Source organism: Lipotes vexillifer, unplaced genomic scaffold (genome assembly GCF_000442215.2).
Source record: "Lipotes vexillifer unplaced genomic scaffold, Lipotes_vexillifer_v1.1 scaffold268, whole genome shotgun sequence".
Lineage (NCBI taxonomy): Eukaryota > Metazoa > Chordata > Mammalia > Artiodactyla > Lipotidae > Lipotes > Lipotes vexillifer.
This window is the reverse complement of record NW_006796561.1, coordinates 412,341-439,105: the sequence shown is the minus strand read 5'-3', so window position 1 is coordinate 439,105 and position 26,765 is coordinate 412,341. Positions and strand designations below refer to the sequence as shown.

Genomic DNA, 26,765 nt, shown 5'->3' with positions numbered 1-26,765 from the left:
TCATAATTTATTTTCAAAGCTAAAGCTTCAGAAGGTGTTTCATCAGAGAGTCTACTTTCAGTCCCTGGACAGAAGAACATAGACTCTTCTCCAGAAACCTCTCCTAGTGTGAGCCCCATGCCACATTCTTCATCAATTGCCAACCTTCAAACTGCTAGTAAACTGATTCTGAGTTCTAGACTGGTATATAGCCAACCTCTTGATCTCCCAGTAGGAGTTGAAGTAATAAGAGCAACGCCTTCAGCAGGTAACATAACTTTTAAGATCGGACAGTTGTAGCTCAGAGCAATCTTCAGTGCATAAAATGGATGAACTCTTCTGAAATATGTGCAGAGTTGACACTGAAATAAAGATTTGTTTTCTACTAATGATACCTCTATTTAGAAACATGTCTATTTTAGAAATAATTTCCTGTGATAAATGTAATCAGCTTGACAGAAAATAGTGTGAATATTTTAATGCAAGGTTCCTTGCCTACACTGTGATTTCCTATAAATAGGAATACTGTGATAGTGAAATTGCAAAGAAAAATATGGTCATATGTGAATTATTGAAGCTTTTTTTTTAATTAAGGCTTTTCATCCACAGTACTGCTGTTATTAAGTATGTTTGACCAAGAGTTGGCAGATACTTTGGGGGAAAAATATAGGATACAGGATTAGAGTTTGGTTTGCCTAGAGTGATACTGACATTAGCAAGGTTGGTAAAATAGTTTAAAGAGCAGGACTGGCATCTGTATTTTAAAATGTTCTGTCATTGTGGAATTTGAATTGAGGAGTTGCTCGAATAGTGTTTTTGGGGAACCAGAAATGGAGGTTCAAGACTATTCCAATTACTGGTGAATGATTTTGAGTATGAGGTTCTCTTACTCATCCCTTACATAGGTTTGGAATCAGAGTTGGAAAGACCACATTAAGAGTTTACTCTGGGGTTTTGTGGCAGGTGCAGATTTAGGTCAGCTTTTGAATCTTTCAAAGTATTTGGAAAGTTTAGGATATACTCAAATAAGTTTATTGGAATTAATAATGATAAATTACATTTTGCAGGGACTCTGTAAAATGCTTTCAAGTGTCTTGTTGGACAGTAAAACTCCAAGGGAAGTAGTAACATGATCCCTATTATTTATTTATTTATTTAAATATTTATTTATTATTTTTGGCTGTGTTGGGTCTTCGTTTCTGTGCGAGGGCTTTCTCTAGTTGCGGCAAGCGGGGGCCACTCTTCATCGCGGTGCACGGGCCTCTCACTGTTGCGGCCTCTCTTGTTGTGGAGCACAGGCTCCAGACGCGCAGGCTCAGTAGTTGTGGCTCACAGGCCTAGATGCTCCGCGGCATGTGGGATCTTCCCAGACCAGGGCTCGAACCCGTGTCCCCTGCATTGGCAGGCAGATTCTCAAGCACTGCGCCACCAGGGAAGCCCCTCCCTATTATTTAGATAGAACAGGCTCGGATGTTTAAGTGGCTTTCCCACTGTTAGGAAGGCATTGATACAATGGAACTTGAATCCAGGCCTTCTGATCCCAATCTTAATCACTGTTACCCCTCATCTTATAGTTGTTTTTTTTTAAATTAATTGATTTAATTTATTTATTTTTGGCTGCGTTGGGTCTTTGTTGCTGCGTGCGGGCTTTCTCTCATTGTGGTGAGCGGGGGCTACTCTTTGCTGTGGTGCGCGGGCTTCTTGTTGCAGTGGCTTCTCTTGTTGTGGAGCACGGGCTCTAGGCGCGGGCTTTAGTAGTTGCAGCATGTGGGCTCAGTAGCTGTGGCGCATGGGCTTAGTTGCTCCACAGCATGTGGGGTCTTCCAGGGCCAGGGCTCGAACCTGTGTCCCCTGCATTGGCAGGAGGACTCTCAACCACTGCCCCACCAGGGAAGTCCCTCCCCTCATGTTATGGTTGACAATAGGTGGGAAGTGTTAGTCTTTGGCAGTCAGGAATAAATATGAGGGTTCTGGTTCAGTGTTAGGAGAGCATGAATTAAACCAGGTGAAGAAGGTGAGATCCAATGTCTGTTTAGCTGAAAACATTTTGTGGTGGGGGCAGATCTAGTGTCTGGATTATTTGAGGGCCAGTTAGGGGAATTTGAAAGGCAAATTTCAATGACTACTTAAGTATTTATGATGAAAGTGATAAAAGATATAGAATGTAAGTCCAGTGAGGCATGTGTGGTAAAGACATATAAATTACAGCAGGTGACAGGTTTATTGATTAAGCATTGACTTGTTTCATTGCTTTTGAGTTTTATTTTAATGAAATATTTGGTTTAGCAGGGGACTGCAGAGTGACTCTGAAGAAGCTCATAGTGGATTTGGATTAATCACATTCTAGAATTTGATTATTAGCATATTATTTTGTGTTTCTGTTATTATGACGATCTGCTTTTTCTTTTTTAAGGCCACCTGAGTTCCTCTTCAATTTATCCAGTGTGCCTGGCACCTTATTTAGTGGTTACAACTTGTTCTGACAATAAAGTACGCTTCTGGAAATGTAGTATGGAAACCAATCTGCAATGTAAAAGTGATGAGAAGGAAACCTATCATTGGAGGAGATGGCCCTTGATGAATGATGAAGGAGAAGATAACAGCAGTACAGTGAGCATTGTGGGAAGACCAGTTGCTGTTAGCTGTTCATACACGGGTCGCCTTGCAGTGGCTTACAAACAACCTATCCATCACAATGGTTTTGTTTCTAAAGAATTTTCCATGCATGTTTGCATATTTGAATGTGAATCTACAGGAGGGTCAGAATGGGTTTTAGAACAAACAATTCATCTTGATGATTTGGTCAAAGTTGGGAGTGTACTTGATTCAAGGGTCAGTGTCGACAGTAATCTCTTTGTGTACAGCAAATCAGATGCACTTTTGAGCAAGGATAGATATCTTATTCCGAATATCAAACATTTAGTACATTTGGACTGGGTATCAAAAGAAGATGGCTCCCACATTCTCACAGTAGGGGTCGGTGCTAATATCTTCATGTATGGGCGGCTTTCAGGAATTGTGACTGAGCAAATCAATAGTAAGGATGGAGTAGCTGTCATTACTTTACCACTAGGTGGAAGTATCAAGCAAGGAGTTAGGTCAAGATGGGTTCTTCTTAGATCTATAGACTTAGTGTCTTCTGTTGATGGTACACCTTCACTGCCTGTTTCTCTCTCTTGGGTAAGAGATGGGATATTGGTGGTAGGAATGGATTGTGAAATGCATGTATATGCACAGTGGAAGCATGCTGTCAGATTTGGAGACGTTGACGCTGATGGTCCTGACGCAGAAGAGACAGCAGTACAAGATCATTCTGCCTTTAAATCTAATATGTTGTCAAGAAAAAGTATTGTTGAGGGAGCAGCTATTGCTGATGATATTTTTTGTTCACCAACTGTAGCTCAAGATGGTGGCTTATTTGAGGCTGCACATGTACTTTCCCCTACTCTCCCGCAGTATCATCCAACCCAGCTGTTAGAATTGATGGATTTAGGGAAAGTTCGCAGGGCTAAAGCTATTCTCTCTCATTTAGTAAAATGCATTGCAGGAGAAGTTGCAATAGTTAGAGATGCTGATGCTGGAGAAGGAACTAAAAGATGGTACTCGAGATTATACTGAGATAGATTCTATTCCCCCACTACCGTTATATGCATTGCTTGCTGCCGATCAAGATACAACCTACAGAATTTCAGAAGAAAGTACAAAAATACCACAGAGCTATGAAGATCACATGGAAAGTCAACCAGAGGATCAATATTCAGAGCTGTTCCAAATCCAGGATATAACAACAGATGATATTGACTTAGAGCCAGAAAAAAGAGAAAACAAATCAAAAGTAATAAATCTTTCTCAATACGGACCAGCTTACTTTGGCCAAGAACATGCTAGGGTACTTTCAAGTCATCTTATGCACTCAAGTCTACCAGGCCTTACCCGTTTGGAGCAGATGTTCCTTGTAGCTTTGGCTGACACAGTGGCTACCACCAGTACTGAGCTTGATGAAAACAGAGATAAGAGTTACTCAGGTAAATACTCTAACTAAAAATTTATAAAGTTATCATTAATAGAACTGTTTGTGTTTATCTATATAATGACTCACGTATTAAATTGCAGTCTTTCTTTAAACCTTGCAGGGAAATGACCTCTCTAGTTGATAGTTACTATTAATGATTAGTTGTAAAAGGAAAGGTGATTGGGGTAGGCTCTGACTTGTGCATGTGACTTTATGTATTTGTGATATCTGTGTGCATCCTCACATGAATTTTTACCCTGAAACCTTCATATCATTTTGGACATATAGTCTTTTGGTTTTTTTGAACAGATTGATTCCTATGGTTTATTTTAATTTTAGTGATAATAATGGCCCATTTGTTAATTTTACTATTGAACCACCAGGTTGTAAGGACTCCCTGGGCTCAACTTGTTCATCTTCACATTTCTAGGTATAAATAATTTTTACAATTACCTAATTTTCTCCAAAAAGTCTCTTGAGATAGGGGTTTTCATACATTTTAATGTAACATGTGTCTTGCTTAATTCATTCTGTAACCAGAAAAATTTTGGCTGCCTCCTGAAACTAGATTTCATTCTTTTTTATGCAGATAGTTGAAGGTAATGGTGTTGATTCTAAATGATGACATTAGCAAAGGAAACCGAAAATGATTGATCATTCATTCATTCAGTAAATATTATGGAGGAGTGAACAATTGCTATGTGCCAGGTGCTTCATGTACTTTATTGTATTTAATTATTACAACAGTCTTCTAGTAGGTAGCCACTATTATACTTAATTTTATAGATGAAGACTCTGATCCTTCGGGAGATTAAGTGACACGTAAGATCACATAGGTAGTAAATGGCAGAACTGGGGTTCAGATGTGGGTAAATCGTTGCCTCCAAGCCTATACTCTTTTAATTATTTCACAAGATTTCCAAGTTTGAGGGAAAAAGACTGTTCCTCAAAGCTACCTGGAATGTATCTCTTCATATAGGTTTATGTCTTTATATCTCCAAGGTTTTCTGTAGATTAAAATAACTAGTGACCTTTAGAGGATTTTGCCTATGAGTTATTTTCTAACCATATTAATTAAAAATTTTTTGAATCATTATGAGGTTGTGTGCAGTTGAGCAAGATTCTCCCCAGAACAGCCTTAAGCCTTTGTTGCAAACTTAATATATGTTAGAGTTTTTACTTGAGATATTCAGAAAATAGATACATCATAATCCATGAAAAATAGTTTAAATTTTCGGATACAAAACTGTATCCTTAGTTAGGCAATATAAAAATGGTTCCTCCTGGTCACAATGGATTTTCATTAGGTAGATAAGGCAGGAATGAATGTCTCCATTTCACAGGTAGCAAACTGAAGCTCGGAGATTAAATAGTTGCCATCTCAATAAATGGATTCTAAGTTAATGAATTCTTCCATTTGTTCAAGTAAGACAATTTAGAGGTATTCCTGACTCTGCTTTCTCTCCCGCCCTAATCCAGTCCATTGGCAAATGCTATTAGTTCTACTGTATGGAGACTCCAGTCATTTCTCGTCACCTCTTCTGTTACCACTCTGGTCCAAGTCACGTCACATCCTGCCTAATTATTGACAAAGTCTCCTACTAAACTGTTTCGTTCTTGTTACCCCAGTCTGTTCTTCGCATAGGAACTAGTGATTATTTTAAAACAAAATCACATCAAATCTCTCCTCTGCTCAACAAACACTGTGGCTTCCCATCTCACTTTAGAACAAAAAGCCAAATGCTTCAGTGATCCTCAAGGCTCTTTGTGATTTGTGCTCACTTCCATTCTACTGCATTGTCTTCCTTGCTGTCCCACAAACACACTAGGCACATTCCTGTCTCAGAGTCTTTGCGCATATTGTTTCCTCTGCAAAGAATACTTGTCTTCCAGATTTAGGCGTGCCTCATTCCCTTACCTCCTCAGATTTCTGCTGAAATGTCATCTTATTGGAATGTTCTTCCCTGGCCTCACATCAAATAGAACCCTCTTACCCCAGCACTCCCTTTCTCTCAGTCCCGCTTTATTTCTCTCAATAGCATTAATTTCCACTAGACACATTACTTTATTGTTTGTCTCTGTCTCCTAAGATGTAAGCACCCTGAGAGTGGGGACTTTGCCTTATTCCCTGCCAAACCCCCAGTACCTTAACTGTGCCTCCAGTGTAGCGGATGCTTACTTTGTTGAATGAATACATGAGTGAGTGGATGAACAAATATAGCTGATGGGAAGCAGGGGTGGAACTTTGACAATTTAAAACGTTTTATTTTCTTCAAGAAAATATTTGATTCAATACTCTTGAGTACTTCCTAAGTGGCAGTTACCAGGCTAGGCGATGTTAGTATTTTTCTGTTTCTTTTATCCAACAATGGCTATAATTTTGAGTAAACTTGCCATGCTTTCATACCTCTGCTCAACTTTTGACTAAGAGTAAATTTGTGGAATCAAGGTTAGAGTTCAGCCTTAACTTGGTAACACTAGGCTGGGGAGTCAAATTTGAAATCTTTGAATAATGAATCTTCTGTATTTCATTGGAGCTAACCAACCTAGAAAATATTACCTATTTAATCATATAATAAATAATTTTACTTTATTTATGTAATTCCTGTTTTTAAATCTCATCTGAATTTGCACAGGAAATATTTTTAAAAATGATACCTAACTTACTATAGCTAATATATTTTTTATTGGATTTCAAGATTTCTTTCCTTTTCATTTATTATGAGTAGCTCTAAGTACTATTATTACCTGTACTAATAGGTACTTATATTTTTCCCAATTTTTTTTCATTTGGCAGTTTTAATATATACATATGCTTTTTGTAAAGCTGTATAAATAAAGATATTGAAGTGTTCAGAAAGGAATACACTCAAAAATATATATATTTTGTGTAAATTATTATTATTAAATTTAATGTTTATTTTCTAACTTTTTACTGGTTTGTGATTTGTTGCATTCCTTTTTCCTTAAACATATTTCCTCTTTGCAGGAAGAGACACATTAGATGAGTGTGGTTTGCGGTACTTACTAGCTATGCGCTTGCACACTTGCCTTTTGACATCGCTGCCTCCTTTATACCGAGTACAACTGCTTCATCAAGGTATTGTTTGAACCTTCGTGCAACTTTTATTTCGTACTGAAGTGGTTAGTATGTTCATATTTGTGTCTAAGCATTAGTAAATCAACATATGCATACCTATCACTAGCCTTAAGATCTTCCTGTCACAGGAAAATAAGGTACCCACTTAACTTTTTTCTATGTTATTTTTCAGCTGTATTCTGTGACTTTTGCTCATCTGTCTCAGTTTCTCAGACTTCAGTCACTAAAGTCATAGTAGTTTAAGTAAACTGGTATGCCTGAGGTTGTAACCTAAAGTGGCCCTGAATTTCTATGACGCCTGATACCTTTTCTTTAAAAATTATGTAAATTTTGTCCTATGCATTATTATTTGTGTTTATTTTAATATAAGTATTATGTTCTAAGTTATTTACTTACAAGTAAAGCTGATGTTTCATGAATATCTGCCGTATAGTAATCCAGTAGATTTGTATACTTCTAGCACATTGCCACATACCCTGATTTGCGATGTATAGGTTTATATCAGCCCCCTAACTTAATAGATTAAAGAATCAAAACTATAGAGTTTAAAGTGACCTGCCAAGATATAGGGCTATCTGTTAATAGAGAATTCCAGTGCAGTGGGCTGTGTTCCTTTTGAAGCCAGCATCCTGGATACAGCCCCATAAAATATGCTTTAGTATTGTAGGAACTGGAATACGAGGCTTTATAGTTTGTTACTCTTACCCACAGTACTTACTCTTTACCCTTTACCCTCAATAAATGTTCTTTGAAAATATGATTACAAATATATGTCATGTTCTGTTGTGTTTTTAAACTATAATTCATCTATATAGTCCTTTATTTTTTCTAAAAATACAAAATTTACTGTTTTTTTTCCTATTTGAATTATCACTGTTAATGAATGACCTTATAACCTTGCATATAAATATTTATGTATATATCTGATTACTTCCTCATGTTTGTTTTCTAGTAGTGAAATTACTGAATCAAAGGGCTTGAAAATTCTTTTCTTTTATAACATCTTTATTGGAGTATAGTTGCTTTACAATGGTGTGTTACTTTCTGCTTTATAACAAAGTGAATCAGATACATATACATATGCTCTCATATCTCTTCCCTCTAGCGTCTCCCTCCCTTCCACCCTCCCTATCCCACCCCTCTAGGTGGTCACAAACCACCTAGCTGAATTCCCTGTGCTATGCGGCTGCTTCCCACTAGCTATCTATTTTATGTTTGGTAGTGTATATATGTCCATTGCCACTCTCTCACTTTGTCACAGCTTACCCTTCCCCTTCCCCATATCCTCAAGTCCATTCTCTAGTAGGTCTGTCTTTATTGCCATCTTGCCCCTAGGTTCTCCATGACGTTTTTTCCCCTTAGATTCCATATTTATCTGTTAGCATACGGTATTCGTCTTTCTCTTTCTGACTTACTTCACTCTGTATGACAGACTCTAGGTCCATCCACCTCACTACAAATAGCTCAATTTCGTTTCTTTTTATGGCTGAGTAATATTCCATTGTATATATGTGCCACATCTTCTTTATCCATTCATCCGACGGCGGGCACTTAGGTTGTTTCCATCTCCGGGCTATTGTAAATAGAGCTGCAATGAACATTTTGGTACATGACTCTTTCTGAATTCTGGTTTCCTCAGGGTATATACCTAGTAGTGGGATTGCTGGGTCATATGGTAGTTCTATTTGTAGTTTTTTAAGGAACCTCCATACTGTTCTCCATAGTGGCTGAACCAATTCACATTCCCACCAGCAGTGCAAGAGTGTTCCCTTTTCTCCACACCCTCTCCAGCATTTATTGTTTCTAGATTTTTTGATGATGGCCATTCTGACTGGTGTGAGATGATATCTCATTGTAGTTTTGATTTGCATTTCTCTAATGATTAATGATGTTGAGCATTCTTTCATGTGTTTGTTGGCAGTCTGTATATCTTCTTTGGAGAAATGTCTATTTAGGTCTTCTGCCCATTTTTGGATGGGGTTGTTTGTTTTTTTGTTATTGAGTGGCATGAGCTGCTTGTAAATTTTGGACATTAATCCTTTGTCAGTTGCTTCATTTGCAAATATTTTCTCCCATTCTGAGGGTTGTCTTTTGGTCTTGTTTATGGTTTCCTTTGCTGTGCAAAAGCTTTTTTTTTTTTTTGCGGTATGCAGGCCTCTCACTGCCATGGTCTCTCCCATTGCGGAGCGCAGGCTCCGGACGCACAGGCTCAGCAGCCATGGCTCACGGGCCCAGCCTATCCGCGGCATGTGGGATCCTCCCAGACCGGGGCACGAACCCATGTCCCCTGCATCGGCAGGCGGACCCTCAACCACTGTGCCACCAGGGAAGCCCTATGCAAAAGCTTTTAAGTTTCATTCGATCCCATTTGTTTATTTTTGTTTTTATTTCCATTTCTCTAGGAGGTGGGTCAAAAAGGATCTTGCTGTGATTTATGTCATAGAGTGTTCTGCCTATGTTTTCCTCTAAGAGTTTGATGGTGTCTGGCCTTACATTTAGGTCTTTAATCCATTTTGAGCTTATTTTTGTGTATGGTGTTAGGGAGTGATCTAATCTCATACTTTTACATGTACCTGTCGAGTTTTCCCAGCACCACTTACTGAAGAGGCTGTCCTTTCTCCCCTGTACATTCCTGCCTCCTTTATCAAAGATAAGGTGACCATATGCGTGTGGGTTTATCTCTGGGCTTTCTATCCTGTTCCATTGATGTATGTTTCTGTTTTTGTGCCAGTACCATACTGTCTTGATTACTGTAGCTTTGTAGTATAGTCTGAAGTCAGGGTGCCTGCTTCCTCCAGCTCCGTTTTTCGTTCCCAAGATTGCTTTGGCTATTCGGAGTCTTTTGTGTTTCCATACAAATTGTGAAATTTTTTGTTCTAGTTCTGTGAAAAATGCCAGTGGTAGTTTGATAGGGATTGCATTGACTCTGTACATTGCTTAGGGTAGTAGAGTCATTTTCACAATGTTGATTCTTCCAATCCAAGAACATGGTATATCTCTCCATCTATTTGTATCATCTTTAATTTCTTTCATCAGCGTCTTGTAATTTTCTGCATACAGGTCTTTTGTCTCCTTAGGTAGGGTTATTCCTTGTTATTTTATTCTGTTTGTTGCAGTGGTAAATGGGAGTGTTTTCTTAATTTCACTTTCAGATTTTTCATCATTAGTGTATAGGAATGCCAGAGATTTCTGTGCATTAATTTTGTATCCTGCTACTTTACCAAATTCGTTGATTAGCTCTAGTAGTTTTCTGGTAGCATCTTTAGGATTCTCTATGTATAGTATCATGTCATCTGCAAACAGTGACAGCTTTACTTCCTCTTTTCCGATTTGGATTCCTTTTATTTCCTTTTCTTCTCTGATTGCTGTGGCTAAAACTTGCAAAACTATGTTGAATAAGAGTGGTGAGAGTGGGCAACCTTTTCTTATTCCTGATCTTAGTGGAAATGGTTTCCGTTTTTCATCATTGAGGACAATGTTGGCTGTGGGTTTGTCATATATGGCCTTTATTATGTTGAGGAAAGTTACCTCTATGACTACTTTCTGCAGGGTTTATATCATAAATGGGTGTGGAATTTTGTCGAAAGCTTTCTCTGCATCTACTGAGATGATCATATGGTTTTTCCCTTCAATTTGTTAATATGGTGTATCACGTTGATTGATTTGCATATTTTGAAGAATCCTTGCATTCCTTGAATAAACCCCACTTGATCATGGTGCATGATCCTTTTAAAGTGCTGTTGGATTCTGTTTGCTAGTATTTTGTTGAGGATATTTGCATCTATGTTCATCAGTGATATTGGCATGTAGTTTTCCTTCTTTGTGACATCCTTGTTTGGTTTTGGTATCAGGGTGATGGTGGCCTCATAGACTGTTTTGGAGTGTTCCTCCCTCTGCTATATTTTGGAAGAGTTTGAGAAGGATAGGTGTTAGCTCTTCTCTAAATGTTTGATAGAATTCGCCTGTGAAGCCATGTGGTCCTGGGCTTTTGTTCGTTGGAAGATTTTAGATCACGGTCTCAATTTTAATGATTCTGATCAGTCTGTTTATATTTTCTGTTTCTTCCTGGTTCAGTCTCGGAAGGTTGTGATTTTCTAAGAATTTGTCCATTTATTCCAGGTTGTCCATTTTATTGGTATACAGTTGCTTGTAGTAATCTCTCATGATCTTTTGTATTTCTTCAGTGTCAGTTGTTACTTCTCCGTCTTCATTTGTAATTCTGTTGATTTGAGTCTTCTCCTTTTTTGTCTTGCTGATTCTGGCTAATGGTTTATCAATTTTGTTTATCTTCTCAAAGACCCAGCTTGTAGTTTTATTGATCTTGGCTGTCATTTCCTTCATTTCTTTTTCTTTTATTTCTGATCTGATCTTTATGATTTCTTTCCTTCTGCTAACTTTGGGGTTTTTTTGTGCTTCTTTCTCTAATTGCTTTAGGTGCAAGGTTAGGTTGTTTATTCGAGGTGTTTCCTGTTTCTTAAGGTTGAATTGTATTGCTATAAACTTCCCTCTTAGAACTGCTTTTCCTGCATCCCATAGGTTTTGGGTCATCGAATCTCCACTGTCATTTGTTTCTAGGTATTTTTTGATTTCCTCTTTGATTTCTTCAGTGATCACTTCGTTATTAAGTAGTGTATTGTTTAGCCTCCATGTGTTTGTATTTTTTACAGATCTTTTCCTATAATTGATATCTAGTCTCATAACGTGTGGTCGGAAAAGATACTTGATACAATTTCAGTTTTCTTAAATTTACCAAGGCTTGATTTGTGACCCAAGATATAATCTGTCATGGAGAATGTTCCATGAGCGCTTGAGAAAAATGTGTATTCTGTTGTTTTTGGATGGAATGTCCTATAAACATCAATTAAGTCCATCTTGTTTAATGTATCATTTAAAGCTTGTGTTTCCTTATTTATTTTCATTTTGGATGATCTGTCCATTGATGAAAGTGGGCTGTTAAAGTCCCCTACTATGAAAGTGTTACTGTCGATTTCTCCTTTTGTGGCTGTTAGTATTTGCCTTATGTATTGAGGTGCTCCTATGTTGGGTGCATAAATATTTACAATTGTTATATCTTCTTCTTGGATCGATCCCTTGATCATTATGTAGTGTCCTTCTTTGTCTCTTGTAATAGTCTTTATTTTAAAGTCTATTTTGTCTGATATGAGAATTGCTACTGCAGCTTTCTTTTGATTTCCATTTGCATGGAATATCTCTTTTCCATCCCCTCACTTTCAGTCTGTATGTGTCCCTAGATCTGAAGTGGGTCTCTTGTAGACAGCATATATATGGGTCTTGTTTTTGTATCCATTCAGCCAGTCTGTGTCTTTTGGTGGGAGCATTTAGTCCATTTACATTTAAGGTAATTATTTTTTTTTAAGGTAATTATTGATATGTATGTTCCTATTCCCATTTTCTTAATTGTTTTGGGTATGTTATTGTAGGTCTTTTCCTCCTCTTGTGTTTCTTGCCTAGAGAAGTTCCTTTAGCATTTGTTGTAAAGCTGGTTTGGTGGTGCTGAACTCTCTCAGCTTTTCTTTGTAAATATTTTAATTTCTCCATTGAATCTGAATGAGATCCTTGCTGGGTATAGTAATCTTGGTTGTAGGTTTTTCTCCTTCATCACTTTACATATGTCCTGCCACTCCCTTCTGGCTCGCAGAGTTTCTGCTGAAAGATCAGCAGTTAACCTTTTGGTGATTCCCTTGTGTGTTATTTGTTGTTTTTCCCTTGCTGCTTTTAATATGTTTTCTTCGTATTTAATTTTTGATAGTTTGATTAATATGTGTCTTGGCGGGTTTCTCCTTGGATTTATCCTGTATAGGACTCTCTGTGCTTCCTGGACTTGATCAACTATTTCCTTTCCCATATTAGGGAAGTTTTCAACTATAATCTCTTCAAATATTTTCTCAGTGCGTTTCTTTTTCTCTTCTTCTTCTGGGACCCCTATAATTTGAATGTTGGTGCATTTAATGTTGTCCCAGAGGTCTCTGAGACTGTCCTCAGTTCTTTTCATTCTTTTTTCTGCTCTGTAGTAGTTATTTCCACTATTTTATTTTCCAGGTCACTTATCCATTTTTCTGCCTCAGTATTCTGCTATTGATCCCTTCTAGATTATTTTAAATTTCATTTATTGTGTTGTCCATCGTTACTTGTTTCCTCTTTAGTTCTTCTTGGTCCTTGTTAAATGTTTCTTGCACTTTGTCTGTTCTATTTCCAATATTTTGGATCAGCTTTACTATCATTATTCTGAATTCTTTTTCAGGTAGACTGCCTATTTCTTCTTCATTTGTTAGGTATGGTGGACTTTTACCTTGCTCCTTCATCTGCTGTGTGTTTTTCTGTCTTTTCATTTTGCTTATCTTACTGTGTTTGGTGTCTCCTTTTTGCAGGCTGCATGTTTGTAGTTCCCGTTGTTTTTGGTGTCTGTCCCCAGTGGCTAAGGTTGGTTCAGTGGGTTGGGTAGGTTTCCTGGTGGAGTGGACTAGTGCCTGTGTTCTGGTGGATGAGGCTGGATATTGTCTTTCTGGTGGACAGGTCCACGTCTGGTGGTGTGTTTGGGGGTGTCTGTGGCCTTATTATGATTTTAGGCAGCCACTCTGCTAATGGATGGGGTTGTGTTCCTGTCTTGCTAGTTGTTTGGCATAGGATGTCCAGCACTGTAGCTTGCTGGTCGTTTTTGCACCTTTTTTATTACATGGAGCTGGGAGGTCTCTTGTTGACCAGTGTCCTGAAGTTGGCTCTCCCACATCAGAGGCACAGCACTGACTCCTGGCTGCAGCAGCAAGAGCCTTTCATCCACACGGCTCAGAATAAAACGGAGAAAAAGTAGAAAGAAAGAAAGGAAGGGAGGGAGGGAGGGAGGGAGGGAGGAAGGAAAAAAAATAAAAGTAAAATGAAATAGTTATTAAAATAAAAAATGATTATTAAGGAAAAAATTATTTAAGTAAAAAACAAAACAAACAAACAAAAATGGATGGACAGAACTCTAGGACAAATGGTGAAAGCAAAGCTATACAGAAACAGTCTCACACAGAAGCATACACATACACACTCACAAAAAGGGAAAGGGGAAAAAAGAATATATCTTGCTCTCAAAGTCCACCTCCTCAATTTGGGGTGATTTGTTGTCTATTCAGGTATTCCACAGATGCAGAGTACATCAACTTGATTGTGGAGATTTACTCCGCTGCTCCTGAGGTTGCTGGGAGATATTTCCCTTTCTCTTCTTTGTTTGCACAGCTCCGAGGTTAAGCTTTGGATTTGGCCCCGCCTCTGCGTGTAGGTCACCGGAGGGCATCTGTTCTTCGCTCATACAGGACGGGGTTAAAGGAGCAGCTGATTTGGGGGCTCTGGCTCACTCAGGCTGTTGGGAGGCAGGGGCACGGAGTGCAGGGCAAGCCTGGGGCTGCAGAGGCCAGCACGACGTTGCACCAGCCTGAGGCGCGCCATCTCTTCTCCCGGGGAAGTTGTCCCCGGATCTCGGGACCCTGGCAGTGGTGGGCTGCACAGGCTCTGGGAGGGGAGGTGTGGATAGTGACCTGTGCTGGCACACAGGCTTCTTGGTGGCGGCTGCAGCGGCCTTATATCTCATGCCCGTCTCTGGGGTCCGTGCTGATAGCCACGTCTCGCGCCCGTCTTTGGAGCTCCCTTACGCTGCGCTCTTATCCCCTCTCCTCGCGCACCAAGAAACAAAGAGGGAAGAAAAAGTCTCTTGCCTCTTCGTCAGGTCCAGACTTTTCCCCGGACTCCCTCCCGGCTAGCTATGGTGCACTAACCCCTTCAGGCTGTGTTCACGCCCCCAGTCCTCTCCCTGTGCTCCGACCAAAGCCCGAGCCTCAGCTCCCAGCCCCCGCCCGTCCCAGCAGGTGAGCAGGCAAGCCTCTGGGGCTGGTGAGTGCCGGTCGGCACCGATACTCTGTGCGGGAATCGCTCCACTTTGCCCTCCGCACCCCTGTTGCTCTGCTCTCCTCCGTGGCTCCGAAGCTTCCCCCCTCCACCACCCACAGTCTCCGCCCAGGAAGGGGCTTCCTAGTGTGTGGAAACCTTTCCTCCTTCACAGCTCCCTCCCCCTGGTGCAGGTCCTGTCACTATTCTTTTGTCTCTGTTTATTCTTTTTCTTTTGCCCTACCCAGGTACGTGGGGAGTTTCTTGCCTTTTGGGAGGTCTGAGGTCTTCTGCCAGCGTTCAGTGGGTGTTCTGTAGGAGTTGTTCCACGTGTGATCTCCGCATCTTACTCTTCCGCCATCTTCCCCCTCTCCCCTGAAAATTCTTAAGTCTTGATAAATCTTGTGACTTTCAGAAAGACCATGCTCATTTACATTCCCAGAACCAGTATTTGATGATGCCAAAACTCAACTCATTGCAACACTTGATATTATCATTTAAAACAATCTATGGCATTTGGAATAGGTTTAAAAAATGGTATCTCAAATTTTAGTTTAAAAATTTTTAATTTTAGTTTTAAATGATGGTCATATGATACTGAATCACTTAATGACAATTGTGTATATTGCCTAGGGAGATCTAAAACACCTCAAATTTCTAAAGCTTTGTCAAATTCCATTTTCCCTTTGATACAGTTAAAACATTGGAGATGAGAAAATTGACTGCTATTGTAGGTGATGGTCTGGGGAAAAACTTAAGTAGCTAGTAGACAAGCTAAGAAGAACAGAGATATATTGCAAAGAATAGCCTGCCATTGGTAGGCAAATAAAAATAAGTGCCTGCTGATGCCCCTTGTTTTTTCTTCCTAATACCTTTTTTCACTTCTAGTAGTTAGATTTCCAAATAGAGTTACTGATATCTTAATCTTTTTTCTGAACCAAATTCCTCTGACATGTCTGTGTATATTTTTGTTTCCTTTTAGTCATACCAAAGATGTAATCAACCAAATTTCATTTAAGGGTATAAAACATACTTTATATTGTTACTTTATATTAAAATTTTTATATCAGCGAAAGTGTGCATTTTGCATTACCTTATAATAGCAATTTCTAAAGCAAAGTGTTAGTTTTTTTATAGTTATTTCATTCAGTGATTTTTTCTTGAATCAGACAGATTTAAATAGTGAGAGAATTAATCTGCTTTTTAGGTTCTGAAAAAATACAAGTTGATGTTTTTAAGTTTTGTCCATTTTCCCCCTTAATTTATAGTGACAGTTAAGGCTTGTTGCATTGATTTTGTGATATGATTTCAAACACAGTATATAAATGTTAGCAATGAGGAATTTAAAAGACTTAAGATTATTATTTAAAATGGTCCTAATAGTTTTTTTAATAATTTCCGAAGGAACTGTTGGGAAGCAGTAATTGTTAGAAAAGCTTTAAACTATATGGAAAATCTATATAGTAGTTGTTAATGAAAAAAATTATATGTGGTAATATTGATAGCCTTACAGCATTGGGAGTCCTGTGTTGTAATGTGACTATCAGACCGTCATTGACCTCAGGCTTTTCTTTGTTTCCAAAGGGATTCTAATAGATGGCTGATTCGACCAGCCTGGCTTCTTTCCTGGGATCCTTGGGGTTCTTCCCAGTGGCATTCCCACTATCTAACATCACTCCTTGGTTCACTTCTCTCATGTTTCTTCTTCACCTGCTCTAAGTGGAGTAAAGTGTTATCAGTTGTTCAACTGTTGACAGACTCACTGAGAGTGTCACTAAACCCTATTTGTTGCCTCTAAATACAGCCTAGATCCCTGTCAGTCTTTTACCAGGGTATAAAAGTGTTTGCCATATGCCATCAGTAATTAGGCCGCTTTAAACTCTTTTTAACTGAGGCACCAAAGACAGAGGAATGTGCCTCCTGACTATTCTTCCCCAGAACTCTCATCAAGTTTAAAGCTTGCTGTGAAGTGATATGTAGCTCCTTGGCCGGAGGGTGAATGGGGCAGTTTTCCATATCCAGTACTGAAGGATATGGTCTGCAAGCAAGAGGCACTGTGAAACAACGTCCACGTACATGGACCAACATACTTTGACTTGACCAGAGCTTTTACTCTTGATCAGTTTGGTGTGTGTACGTACATATGAATGGCTTGCTATTCAAATATCTTTCTTTCCAGCAATTAAGTTTTAGTGTCTCTATTCTTGCAGCGAATACATTTCAGAAAGATTTTGGATTTGTGTATCCTGTCAGTGATCTCGTATGTAGAAGCTTATACTATGAAATACTGAATGATGAAATCTTTTGATACGTTTTTTCAGCTTGAAAATTGTTTCCAGAATGAATAAATACATGATTATGTAAAAAATTGGTTTTGTTTTTGTTTTGATATAGTTCTGAAACTTATTATTTTGTATTTCTAATTTAGGTGTGTCTACTTGCCATTTTGCCTGGGCTTTTCATTCTGAGGCTGAGGAAGAGCTGATTAATATGATTCCGGCAATTCAGAGAGGGGACCCTCAGTGGTCTGAGTTAAGAGCTATGGGAATAGGTTGGTGGGTCAGGAATATTAACACTCTTCGAAGATGCATTGAAAAGGTAACTTTACTTCATTGGATTTTGAAGTTAAGTCTTTTCTTAAAGCATAAAAGATACTATCTTCCAGAAAACCTGTGGTGAGGGATTAGTATGTACATCTTGAGATCTTGAGAATTTCTTAAATAAAAATTTTTGGACCTTTAAAACTAAAACTTGACCTTTATAAAATGTCCAAGCAGTATATCAATTGTCTTTTGCCATATATACTAAGTATATAATATTTATGGAACAGATATTTCCTGCTGTCAGCTGAGGTACATCCTAGTTTAAGAAAATACAAACTGTATGTCAGTTACATACATTACATAGAAAAGAAAGATCTATTTATTCATTCATTCATTCATTTATGCATGCTGCACTGCATGGCTTGCAGGATCATAGTTCCCCAACCAGGATGGAACCCGCACCCCCTGCAGTGGAAGCACAGAAACGTGGAGTCTTAACCTCTGGACCACCAGGGAAGTCCCAAATCATTCTTTTTTTATAAAAGATTCTCTGCATGGCTAGATTAATAAATACCAAACTTCCTGTGCACTTTTAAAATACCATTCAAAAAATTTTGATTTGTGTGTACTTGAAGAACATATCTATGGCAGCAAATGACACATACTATAAATTTCTTTTGTAACTTATTTAATTAATTTTGGTTTTGCTACGTTGGGTCTTTGTTGCTGTGTGCGGGCTTTCTCCAGCTGCGGTATGCAAGGGCTACTCTTTGTTGCGGTGCGCGGGCTTCTCATTGCAGTGGCTTCTCTTGTTGCAGAGCACGGGCTCTAGGTGCTAGGGCTTCAGTAGTTGTGGCACGTGGGCTCAGTAGTTGTGGCACATGGGCTTAGTTGCTCTGCGGCTTGTGGGATTTTCCTGGACAAGGGATTGAACCTGTGTCCCCTGCATTGGCAGGCGAATTCTTAACCACTACGCCAACAGGGAAGTCCCCTCATGCTATAAATTTTAAAATGGGTTTTTGGAATCAGTTTTCTAGTAGAAAAAAAATTGTTAAAAATTTTTTAGTAGAAGCTGAAAATTCTTTCAGTGTTGCAGAAACTAACCGTTATTGAGCACCTTTTGTGTACCAGGTTTGGTTCTAGTTGCTTTTCATAAATTATTTCATATTATCTTCTCATCAGCTGTATGTTACCATCTCGATTTTCCACCTGATAGAACTACGACTCAGAGAGGTTGGGTAGCCAGGTCAAACTCCCATCATTTAAAAGTGTTAGATTTAGTCTGTGCCCTTTCTACTCTGTCGTGATTAGGAGAGTGGGATTGTCATTGTTTTGTTTACTTTTGGAGTCCATTGAAATTCTCAGAAGTACAATTAATGATACTACATTTGTGGAGTATGAATTCATTTCTCCCAAGAGGAATTTATTCCTCTACAGTAATAGTTTCTAAATTTTAGTGTTTGAAGAATCACCTGGCAAACTTGTTTGAAACATACATCCCTCACTTCCACTCTCAGATGTTTTCATTTAGTAGGTTGGAGGTGGTAGGGCTGTGGCATCTTCATCTGAATTAGCATCCTGTGATTCTGATGTTCATGGTCTTCACATCACAGTTTGAAATATAAGTGTAAAAGTGTCATTTTCCTGCTACATGTAAGGCTGCCAATAATATATAAGTATTTCTCTTCTCAAAATAGGCAGATGTAAGAAGGAATTTGTTCTCATACCAACCAAGAGATGTAGTTTCTGATGTACAGGGAAATTAATTGTTATAGCATATAAATTACACAATATCTACGTTAATTTTTCTTTTTTTTTTTTTGGCCACGCCACACGGCTTGTGGGATCTTAAGATAGTTCCCAGACCGGGGATTGAACCTTTGCCCTCGGCAGTGAAAGCACCGAGTCCTAACCACTGGACCACCAGGAATTCCCCATTAATTTTTTTTCATATCCCAAAGCAATGGAAAAAGAGGAGGACATATTTTATCTGAAATGTTCTACAAAGTCTCTTCAGTTTCTTGTCATCAATGTGTTGTGTCATTATAATTGAGGATTTCTGATATATACATATAATTTATTTCCACAAGTAACTTATCTCTTAAAATTAAATCAAAAGGATATGTAAAATTTTTTCCCTTGAAATATATGTTATATTGGGTTGGCCAAAAGGTTCATTCGTTTTTTTCTGTAGGATGGCTCTAGTAGCACTTAGTTGTCTTCAACTTCATTCGAAACAAATTTTTAGATTGTATTGTGACAGCTGTCATATCAGCACGGATTTAAAAAAACGCTTATCAGGGCTTCCCTGGTGGCGCAGTGCTTGAGAGTCCGCCTGCCGATGCAGGAGACGCGGGTTCGTGCCCCGTTTCGGGAAGATCCCACATGCCGCGGAGCGGCTGGGCCCGTGAGCCATGGCCGCTGAGCCTGCGCGTCCGGAGCCTGTGCTCCGCAAATGGGAGAGGCCACAACAGTGAGAGGCCCGCATAACGCAAGGAAAAAAAAAAAAAAATAAAAAAAAAAAATAAAAAAATAAAAAAACGCTTATCAGAATTGGTGAATTTTTGTGTAGCCATTTTAATATTGAAAATAGAAGGAAAAAAGCAACAGTTTCGGCATATTATGCTTTATTATTTCAAGAAAGGTAAAAACACAACTGAAACGCAAAAGGAGATTTGTGCAGTGTATGGAGAAGGCGCTGTGACTGATCAAACATGTCAAAAGTGGTCTGCGAAGTTTTGTGCTGGAGATTTCTTGAGAAGCTGGACGATGCTCCACGGTCAGGTAGACCAGTTGAAGTTGATAGGGATCAAACCGAGACATTAACTGAAAACAGTCAACGTTATACTACGCGGGAGATAGCCGGCATACTCAAAATGTCCAAATCAAGCGTTGAAAATCATTTGCACCAACTTGGTTATGTTAATCGCTTTGATGTTTGGGTTCCACGTAAGTTAAGCGAAAAAAACCTTCCTGACTGTATTTCCTCATGGGATTCTCTACTGAAAGGTACAAAAAACGTTCCGTTTCTAAAACAAATTGTGATGGGTAATGAAAAGTGGATACTGTACAATAATGTGGAATGGAAGAGATCCTGGGGCAAGCAAAATGAACCACCATCAACCACACCAAAGGCCAGTCTTCATCCAAGGAAGGTGATGGTATCTATATGGTGGGATTGGAAGGGAGTCCTCTATGATGAGCTCCTTCTGGAAAACCAAACGATTAATCCCAACAAGTACTGCTCCCAGTTAGACCAACTGAAAGCAGCACTTGACAAAAAGCATCCGGAATTAGTCAACAGAAAACACATAATCTTCCATCAGGATAATGTAAGACCACATGTTTCTTTGATGACCAGGCAAAAACTGTTACAGCTTGGCTGGGAAATTCTGATTCATCTGCTGTATTCATCAGACATTGCACCTTCGGATTTCCATGTATTTTGGTCTTTACAAAGTTCCCTTAATGGAAAATATTTCCATTCCCTGGAAGACTGTAAAAGGCACCTGGAACAGTTCTTTGCTCAAAAAGATAAAAAGTTTTGGGAAGATGGAATTATAAAGTTGCTTGAAAACTGGCAGAAGATAATGGAACAAAACAGTGAATACGTTGTTCAATAAAGTTCTTGGTGAAAATGAAAAATGTGTATTTTATTTTTACTTAAAAACCAAAGGAACTTCTTGGCCAGCCCAAAAACTCATTCGCTGAAGATGAATAAAAATTCTTGTAAGAATGATTAAACATTGAAGTACTAAGTTAAATGATTGAAGGCAGAGAAAATACTGAAAAAGAGGAAGAGGAATAAAAGCATTTTTGTGATGTGATTTTAGGTGTCTTTACCCCTCTTTACCATGCCTTGGTGACTTCCTGCTCTACCATCAGTCAGTGTTCATTAGTAAAACATCCATTGTTTTTTATTGTTATACCTCTACTTAGTTATTTGCAGAGGTTATATAGTATCTTTGAGAAATATGTGGTCTGTATGGTGCTGTATTCAAAACCATATGATTATGTACAACAGTGTTACTGGCTTAATAATTTTTAAACTTACATTGAGTTGATTGGTTCTTTATAAATTCAGCAACTTTGGTCATATGGCTCAAAGGAGGTTATCAGTTTTGGTACAAGGGGAATTATGTATTCATTAAGGCTTTTTCTCATGGAATTTCTAAGAACTAAAATTTGAAAGCCCTTCAAAATAATGGAGCTTCAACAACCTGTATTTTAATTACATGCCAGAAAGAATGTGTCAGTCCTTCAGAACTGTCAGAATTTGATTGAAAAATACTGGAGGGCTTCCCTGGTGGCACAGTGGTTAAGAATCTGCCTGCCAATGCAGGGGACACGGGTTCGAGCCCTGGTCTGGGAAGATCCCACATACCACGGAGCAACTAGGCCCGTGAGCCGAAACTACTGAGCCTGCGCGTCTGGAGCCTGTGCCCTGCAATAAGAGAGGCCGTGACAGTGAAAGGCCCATGCACCATGATGAAGAGTGGCCCCCGTTTGCTGCAACTAGAGAAAGCTCTCGCACAGAAACAGACCCAACACAGCCCAAAATAAATAAATAAATTTTAAAAAAATACTGGAAAATTATGTTTAAAGAAAAAACTAAAACATTTATTTTTGTCTGTATTTTTAAAAATGTGTGTGTATGCATGTGCGTGAGTATAACTGATATTTATTTACAGTTGTCTGTATCAGTATTAGTTGAGAGAGCTTTAAATTGTGAAATCACATATACATACCATAGAAGTCAGCATTTTAACTTTTACAAAACATTAAGAAATTTAATATGTCTAATTTTCAAGAAAAGGTCTCACTGGGAATTCCCTGGCGGTCCATGCTTAGGACTCTGTGCTTCCACTGCTGGTGGCCTGGGTTCGATCCCTGGTTGGGGAACTAACTTCCTGCAAGCTGTGCAGCACGGCCAGGAAAAAAAAAAAGAAAAGGTCTCACCTATCAAATATTCTGCATTCTTTATTGTTTCCTATGTTAGACAGTTTTATTACTACCTGGGTTCTAATCCCTTTTACACCCCTTACTGTGTGACCTTAGGCAATTCGGTTAACCTCTTTGTGTCTCAGTTGCCTCATGTGTAAAATGGGGATAATAATAGTACCTCTTGGATCGTGGTGATTCAGTAAGATAAGTGAAAGGTGTCTAGTACATGGTAAGTAGTCAGTAAATACTAGTTGCTCTTATTATTTTTATTGTAATTACTGGTATACAAAGGGTTGTTTCTAGGAGCATGTATTATAAGCTACTGGCGATTGTGGAATAGAGTCAGCTCTTACCATCTGCATAGTTTCTGTCAGCCATGAAAGTAGTAGGGAAGCATTAATTGTTGTAATTTATCAGCTAGTTAATTCAGTATAACTTTTTATTGACTGTTTAGGTTGCCAAAGCTTCTTTTCAAAGGAACAATGATGCCTTGGATGCTGCATTATTCTACCTTTCAATGAAGAAGAAAGCAGTAGTGTGGGGTTTGTTTAGGTAAATTTCCTCAACACTTAATATGGTTTAATGGAATGAAGATTGTGCTGTGACTCAGAAACATAATGCTTTTGAAAGTACTTAGATAAATCAGTTTCCTCTTTTGTGCCTTGATTCCTTTATTTGCAAAACAAATAGGCAGAATATCATTTGAACTTAACCTAAAGAGTGGGATATTGTTAAAAATAAGTTGATAAAAGCACTTTGGAAAGTAAAGAGTGCACTTGCTTCCTGTTCATGTATACATAAGGTATTTTGAGTTTTCTCCTTACTAGAAGAAACGAAGAGAAGCTTAATAACAAATACCTACCACTAAAGTTGTTATTGTTCTTTTTTAGATGGATGTTTGAGGTTTTCATTTTCTATTTTCATATATTCTGTAAAGGATTAAAACTATTTTAAATTTGGTTTAATCACTGATGTTTGTGCTCTGGTTCCCAGGTCACAGCATGATGAAAAAATGACAACATTTTTCAGCCACAACTTTAATGAAGATAGATGGCGTAAAGCCGCTTTGAAAAACGCTTTTTCTTTACTTGGAAAACAACGCTTTGAACAATCTGCTGCTTTTTTCTTGTTAGCTGGTTCATTGAAAGATGCCATTGAGGTATAACTAAGAAAACATGCTATGAAATACCTGTAAGAGCTTGAAAACCTGAGAAGATCATGGAGGAGACTGTAATGTTTGGTCATATGTTTGTAAGGATAGAGGGTAGAGAATAACTAGAGAGATTACTAACTTAAATAGTAGCACAATGATAATGGAATTATAAATACATGTAGAAACATAAATGAAAAATTTTATATAGAGAATATTGCATTTCAAGATAAGTATATGTATTTCAATTATAAGTGTATGGAAAAAATGGTTTATGAATATCTTTTTCCTGACCATCTTGTGATTCTGAACTATTTAAGTATGTATAGGTCACAATCTCCTTACTTCGTGTAGACAGGCAAATATTTTAAGTTCTTTTTCTTCTAAATGAAATTCATAGATAAGGAACTGAGATTGCAATTTATACTGTTTTGAAAAACATAATTGGAAAAATACATCATAGAAAAAATAAGAAATATCCAACAAAGTGAAAGTACTTTATGTTTAGAATTAGTCATATTTTCAGAATTATCTCAGATGTATGATTTTTTAAAGTAACAAATATTTATAATTTTGAAATAGGAAGCTTAGCCTAGAAGATACTCAGGCAAAGAAGAGAAATGTTGAGTGAGAGATGCTCATATTGCCTGAATGACCTCAGATTCTCAGATAAGTAGCTACTTTAGAATATAAACTCAGAGTAAGAATAGAGTATGTGGCTTTACTTCTTAAGTTATTTGCTATGTAAGTAGAAGATTCTTTTAAAATAGTAATAATTATGTTTATATGGAAATATATTTGGAAATTAACAGGAACTGATGTATATAAATTCAGATGTCATAAGTGGTATTTAATTTAAAGATGAATGTTATTTGAATTGATCTAAGTCTGAGATGGTGTTGATATACTTCATTTTATGCATTTTTTATAAATGATCTTTCTAGGCTGGAAGCTACTAAGTTCTAGTTTCTTAATCTTCCTGCTATTCCTTAATCTCCTTTCCAGCAAGTATTTAACTACCCTTCACTGTCTCAACCTCTGGACCTCTTCCCTCCACTGTGAGAATATAAATAGTGGATAATTTCAGGATATCAGTTGGATATTTCATATCTCTAAATAATTATCATTAAATAAGTATTTCTTAATATTTAAATTTATAGGTATGTCTTGAAAAAATGGAAGATATCCAGCTAGCCATGGTAATTGCCCGTTTATATGAATCTGATTTTGAGACTTCATCCACTTACCTATCCATCCTAAATCAGAAGATTTTGGGTTGCCAAAAGGATGTCTCAGGATTCGATTGCAAAAGATTACATCCTGATCCTTTCTTACGTAGTCTTGCGTACTGGGTAATGAAAGATTATGCCCGAGCCTTGGACACGTTATTGGAACAAACACCAAAGGAGGATGATGAACATCAAGGTAGAACATTTTGTGGATTTCTCTTTTTCTTTTTAAAAGAAGACAGTTTCTGAACTGATGTTCACTTAGATAATACACACACCCCCCCCACACACACACACAACCGATCATTACCAGATTTACTTTTCAACTTTGAGAAATTAGTATCAGAATTTCTTGTGCGGCTAAAAGTTTAGTCACTTACTATCTATAATTGAATCTAGCATTTTGTTATCATAATTTGAGTAGTAAAAGAAGACTTCACACACATTTCTACTCTCATAGCTATATATCAAGGCATATAAGATTACCATACTATTCTAAATTCATATATATTAGACTGAAGCATACAGAATGTTTCCACATTACACAGCTCTTTCTATGTATCATAATAGCCGCTTTTCTAAAAAAGTGTAAATTTTGGCTTTTACACATATTGGTTTAGTGTATGGGCCTACAAAAACTTTATTCTTGTGTGGCAAACTTTCTTTACTCTTAGTTATCCCAAATAATTTAGATTTTTCAAAACATTTGGAAGGTATCTAGCAGCATTGTTTGCAAAAATTTAGAAAATGGAATATTTTAAGTATTCATCAATACAATAGTTATATAAATTATAATATATCCATACTATAGAAACAACGTGCTATTAAAAATGGGGTAGAGTGATGTGTTAATATGTGCTGTATTATTAAGTGAAAAAATAAGATATAGAACAATATGGTTCTTGTTGCACTTTATGTATATATGTCATACATATACACACGTGTGTGCACACACATACTGTGTCTGGTTCCCACTCCCTCTCCATTTTTTGTTTTTTGGAACAAATCACAAGAAACTACCAGCACTGATTATCTTTTGGGAATAGGAGTGGGAAGATACAAGCTTTTACTTTTCATTTTGTACTTTCCATAGTTATAATTTTCTAGCCTTTTATTTTTATTACGTATTATTTTTAAACACTAAAAGAGCTTACAAGAATAAAGAGATTCAGGCTCAATTTTTACTTCTTCTTTACAAAAAAGAAATATAATATTTTAATACATAGTCCTCCCTTATCCACAGGGATTATATTCCAAGACTCCCAGTGGATGACTGAAATTGTGGATAGTACCAAATCCTATATAAACTATGTTTTCTAAATATATATATATATATATATATATATATATATATATATGATAAAGTTTAATTTATAAATTAGGCACAGTAAGGGATTAACAACAGTGACTAATAATAAAATAAAATAGAACAATTATAACAATATGCTGTAATGAAAGATGTGGTTTCTCTCACTCAGAATCTTATCATACAAATTTATTGCCTTTTCCATCTTAACTAAGCACTTACCATGCACTGTGCCCATAATTTTTGAAGTTTGAGGTGTGACAGAAAAATTAGCATGAATTTCTTTTTCCTGCTTCACAATTTCATGGACAGAAGATTCATTCTGACCTTAGATCTTAGTACCCTCATCTTACAAATTTTTTACTTTCCTTATTAAATAGAGAACTTTCAAATTTTCACTTAAAGGAAGCACTTACGGCTTCTCTTTGGCATAGATGAACGGCCAGCATCAATACTTTTGCACGTGGGGCCGTTATTAAGTATTATTAAATGAGGGTGACTTGAACACAAGCACTGTGGTGCCGTGACAGTGGATCTGATAATCCAGGTGGCTACTAAATGACTAATGGGTGGAATACTCTGGACAGGATGGAGCGAGATTTTTGTCATGCTACTCAG

General features: G+C 37.7%; 1 protein-coding gene across 1 annotated transcript in view; it reads left to right on the top strand.

Annotated features, from left to right (window-relative positions):
* Positions 1-26,765, top strand: part of DMXL2 (Dmx like 2) — a 170,428-nt gene that overhangs the window by 97,269 nt on the left and 46,394 nt on the right. The window contains exons 18-22 of the mRNA XM_007468711.1: positions 6,981-7,091; positions 17,404-17,573; positions 22,917-23,014; positions 23,456-23,621; positions 24,773-25,037. Of these exons, the coding sequence (XP_007468773.1) occupies positions 6,981-7,091; positions 17,404-17,573; positions 22,917-23,014; positions 23,456-23,621; positions 24,773-25,037 (810 nt within the window). The remainder of the gene's footprint in view (positions 1-6,980; positions 7,092-17,403; positions 17,574-22,916; positions 23,015-23,455; positions 23,622-24,772; positions 25,038-26,765) is intronic.